Source organism: Sinocyclocheilus grahami, unplaced genomic scaffold (assembly GCF_001515645.1).
Source record: "Sinocyclocheilus grahami isolate Dianchi unplaced genomic scaffold, SAMN03320097.WGS_v1.1 scaffold1331.1, whole genome shotgun sequence".
Taxonomy (NCBI): Eukaryota; Metazoa; Chordata; class Actinopteri; order Cypriniformes; family Cyprinidae; genus Sinocyclocheilus; species Sinocyclocheilus grahami.
This window is the reverse complement of record NW_015506510.1, coordinates 214947-219353: the sequence shown is the minus strand read 5'-3', so window position 1 is coordinate 219353 and position 4407 is coordinate 214947. Positions and strand designations below refer to the sequence as shown.

General features: G+C 42.1%; 1 protein-coding gene across 1 annotated transcript in view; it reads left to right on the top strand.

Annotated features, from left to right (window-relative positions):
• The window catches only part of LOC107569305 (transmembrane protein 200A-like), a 4940-nt gene extending 1066 nt beyond the window's left edge, over positions 1-3874 (top strand). The window contains exon 2 of the mRNA XM_016255363.1: positions 1489-3874. Coding sequence (XP_016110849.1) covers positions 1525-2730 — 1206 coding nt within the window. The 5' untranslated portion in view covers positions 1489-1524 and the 3' untranslated portion in view covers positions 2731-3874. The remainder of the gene's footprint in view (positions 1-1488) is intronic.
• The last annotated feature ends 533 nt before the right edge of the window (positions 3875-4407 follow it).

The window sequence follows — 4407 nt, the reverse complement described above, 5'->3', positions numbered from 1 at the left end:
TTAAAAAATGTTTATGAATAACTTTCCCCCCCCCCCCCCTTCATTTTACATGCAACATGTAAATTAATCTGTGTCACAATCGATTAATTTTAGACTGTACATGCATTTATGCCAATGGTGGCAGGACTATTTGAGTGTTCAGACACGATTGTATGCGACAGTCATGTAGAGAGTCCTGTCTACAAAGAGATGACTAAGGTGTTTAAATAATAATCTGCACAGATAATCAGACAATAATTTGAAACATTGAACAATTCGGATTCATTGATTGATCCACATCTGCTGTATATATGTCATACTCTTGTATAATTCATTTCACCCATTTGGAAACCAGAGTGAACAGCCATTGAAAGTAAAGCTGAACTTGGTAATGGGAAAAATAAGAGGTTTGGAATTCATCAGTCCAGCCTTTTGATGAATCAGTCCAAACATATGCTCCGAGATGCATGTACTACAGATTGTTTTTCTGTGTGCATCTCATTTTACTTACGGAGTTCGACATTTGCATAGTTGTGAGTTCAATCATTTATGACGCAGCATTGCAAAAAGCTAGTTTTGTTAGTGCCAAAACTACATGTTATTATTATACACAAATTTGGCCATAACCTCAGTGTTTACATTTGGCCATATTACTTTGCATTTCTGAATACTGACATGTTGCTTACATGCTCTGTCTGATCTAAGTTTTCTAGCAGAATGTCCAAAGCATTTCCCATGAGTTTAAACAAACCAAGTGAGTTGGCGGAATTGTAAATGACATTGAAAGAGAAACCTCTGCCAATGGAGTGTTTGTTATTCCAGAGTGGATTGGCCACATATAATTTCTCATTTATGGACTGTTCTTTTTTCCCCCACATTCTTCCTCAGCCAAATGTGGCATATACTTTGGAGATTCTTAGTGGTTCAATTTATTTTTGCCTCGGTCAGTGCAATGAGCGCAAGGCTTCCCCTGCACACCTGTTTCTTCTTCAAGTTAATATCAACATCATAAAGAAATGTTGTCGTAGCTTACCTAAAATCAGCAAACCATGTTTAAAATCTGGAGCTCCCTTTGGGAATCCAGCTGGGTAGTTTATCTGTCAGTGTATTAAAGAAATATGTCATGCCTTAAAACTAATGCAACAGTTTAAAAATTGTTTGAGGGACTGGGAATACTCTCGCTGCAATAAAACACAGCATCAACCACTTTACTTCTAAGGATGGTTATATTTAGAGTCTATACGATTTATTTAAATAGATTTAATACAGTTTATGATTTGTTTGTGGTGCACCACAGAGAGGCATCAGAATGGAGTTACTCTCTTAACATCTCATGCTGCAGTGTCTTTATGTATATGCATATGTCAATATGCACATACTGCATATTGCTTTAGGGGTCTGAAGCAACCATTAAGATGAAAAAGTTCTCTTGACTTGAATGCATAACTGAAAGCATGTCACCACTCGACCTTAACCTTGATCTCACTTTTCCCTCTTCACCCTTTTCAGACTCCCATTAGGGCCCATTACAGACCAGTCTATGCCATGAGGAGTCAGAAGTCCCGTGACCGGACGTCAGCCACACCTTCCCGCCAACGCTTGCCACGTTTCAGTCTTCACTCCAGGAGAAAGAAGGAAGGTGTAATCCAGGGAAAACTGCGTATCCGTTCCATGCCAGGTGCTTTTGTGGTGCTTGGGGGGGTGGTTGTTGTTGTTGGCACCGCGCTTGCCGTGGCAGGCTACTGGCCGTACAGGGCCCATCGATCATCAGTGGACACGACAGAGGAAGGATCCTCTGGAAGTGCATCAGGATGGGGATTAGGGTCCAAAGGACTGTTTTCAGCAGCAAGTCTGGTTCATAGTGAAAGGATGAAACTACTAGGACCTGTCATTATGGGAGTGGGACTCTTCATACTTATTTGTGCCAATACGGTACTCTATGAGAATCGGGACAGGGAAACTCAAATGCTTCTGGCTCAGATGCGGAGCGTCATTTGCTCTGTTTCTGCAGCCATGCCTTCGGCAGACCTCTTGCAGGTGAACTCTCTTGCCAGGCACTACCAATGGGTCAGCAGTTTACCTGCAGCCCACCTGAACATCCTCTGCCTCCAAGAAATGTCCAGTTCGGAGCCTCTACTCCAAGTGAAGAGCATGGATGAGGAGGACAGCGTTCAGCAGCAAGACACGGTGCACACTGAGGTTCTTCATCATCAGGACTCTTCCTCTAACCCCTCGATTCACTCCTCCAACTCTTGCAACGACAGCAAAGAGGTTTTTTGCACAGAGGAACGGGGGACCAACTCTGCACTGGATCTGCGGCAAGAAAGTCACTTTGGACTGAGCAACTGTATGACTGCATCCTCTATGTCCACTCTGGGTGGGGAGGACTTGGAGATCTTCTCCTTCCCACCCAGACGATCCTACAGCATGAGCCATAGGACTAAACCACATATGCTGCCCAGGGATCTGGTGTATCCAGAGGACAAGACTGTGTCTTCTTCGGGTCACCATAGACTGCTTCCAAGGCAGTCCAGCTCAGAGGTGTGCGTGAACATGGTTGGCGTTACAAGCCTTGACCTTATACCTGTGGAAGAGCAGAGGCACCGCAGCTGGCCTCGGCTAGATCTCGGGAGCGCCAGGAAGTATTTCAAGCTGGAAAACAAAGAGGACTCTGTGGACAAGTTACTGAACCAGCTTGAGCAGCAATGCTTGCAGTTGAACAAAAGCTATGGCTCAGGTCCCTTCCAGTGAGCCGAGGTTTAATCATTACTTCAAGGTTAATGGCTTGCCAGATCCCATGGTAATTAGAAGGAGCCTTATATAGTGATAGACACTTGGAATAACCCAACCTACAAATGGGCACACGTTTCCAGTGGATATTGTTTGCACAGTTTCTGGTATCCCTTGAGTTCAACTAATTTGCTAATTTCCAAGACCTAGCCATTTATCTCACTTGACTAGTTTTTGTAACTAGCTTGTTTGGAGACTTGATGGTATGGAAATATAAACACACGTCCTGAAGGAAGCTAGGGATGGAGGTATTTTACAGTCATGGGAATGTGATAAACAGCTCGTGATGTCATAGATGATTGGATGGATTCCAATTGGAGGGATCCGTTTGTTATTGTTGCTAAAGCCCTACTTGTTACTAGGACACAGCAAACAACATTTCTTAATCTACGAGGTAGAAGACCTCGGCAGTGACTAGATTCAAAGTAAACACATTTCTGACTTCCGAATTCAGGTCAGCCAAAAGCATGGCTCTGGTTTTTATAGTTATAAAGGCCACAAAATAGAGAATCCTGGTTATTTGACCCATAAATGGATTCATCCAAACTGCGTGTGTACTATTGGATTGTCCATTAGAGTTCAATTCTATGGTTAAGATAAAGAAAACTCAGTTGCGGTGTCTGTAAATCTTTCGTCTATGGTTTCCCTGAGTATCTGTTCTTCTTGTATTTCACCTTTGTTCCGACTCTGCCTGCTGGCAGTGAAACAGAAGCATCAACAATGAGGGCGCAGTGCCCTCTTGGCTTCATTAACTAAGGTGATCAGTGTTTTTGCATGCACTAATGCGGGTACATAATTGCTTTCCCTTTAAAGGGTGGAGCTGGACCAAGCCCCTCTTTGCAATGAGAATGTGTAACTTCACTCTGTTTACAAAAATAAGGCAGTCACCCGTCTCTATTTCGTCCGTGTAGCCTGTTTTGGTACGCTGTGTTATTTGCCGTGTGTTCTCAATGTATACTGAGCAATATCCACAGTCTGAGTGACCAAACAGTGATCAGACGCTTTATGCCACCTTTGAACTGAATTCCATGCCTATGTTGCAAATAAAAGGCAAAACAAAACCACTTTAAATGTAAGTTTTGCTGTCCATGATTTTACGTTGATGCAAGGTAGCATCAGGGGGTTAAAGTATTGCTTGTTAGCGGCGGTATTTTACCCCTGCTGGTAGATGCTTTAGCAAAAAGCTTCTTTCTCCGTCGATGGACACTCATATGCAACATTTAAATCACATTTTTAAGCAGTGACAGTTTTTCTAGTTCTTATATACAGTGATCCATCACATCACATTTTCAGCTCAGAGGATTGTCTCATAAAAAAGAAATAAAAGATTCTGAAATTGAGTATATATGAAGGTGACAGTATACAGGTTAGAAGATATCTTACAGAATGACATTCAATATCTAACAAAAACAATATCATTGTAATATTTGCATACTGCATTGTGATTGGTCTTCTGTCTTACATCTATTTGCATACTGACTGATTGTTCTTTTTGCTTGAATCTTTTAACCAACCATAGTCACTAGAGGAGTTGAGTTGTGTGTTGTTGTGCACAGACAACAGAAATCAAGGCACGTATCATTTCATTTGCTTGATGCAGCATTTCATTTACTTTGGCCAAAGCCTAAAAACTAAATT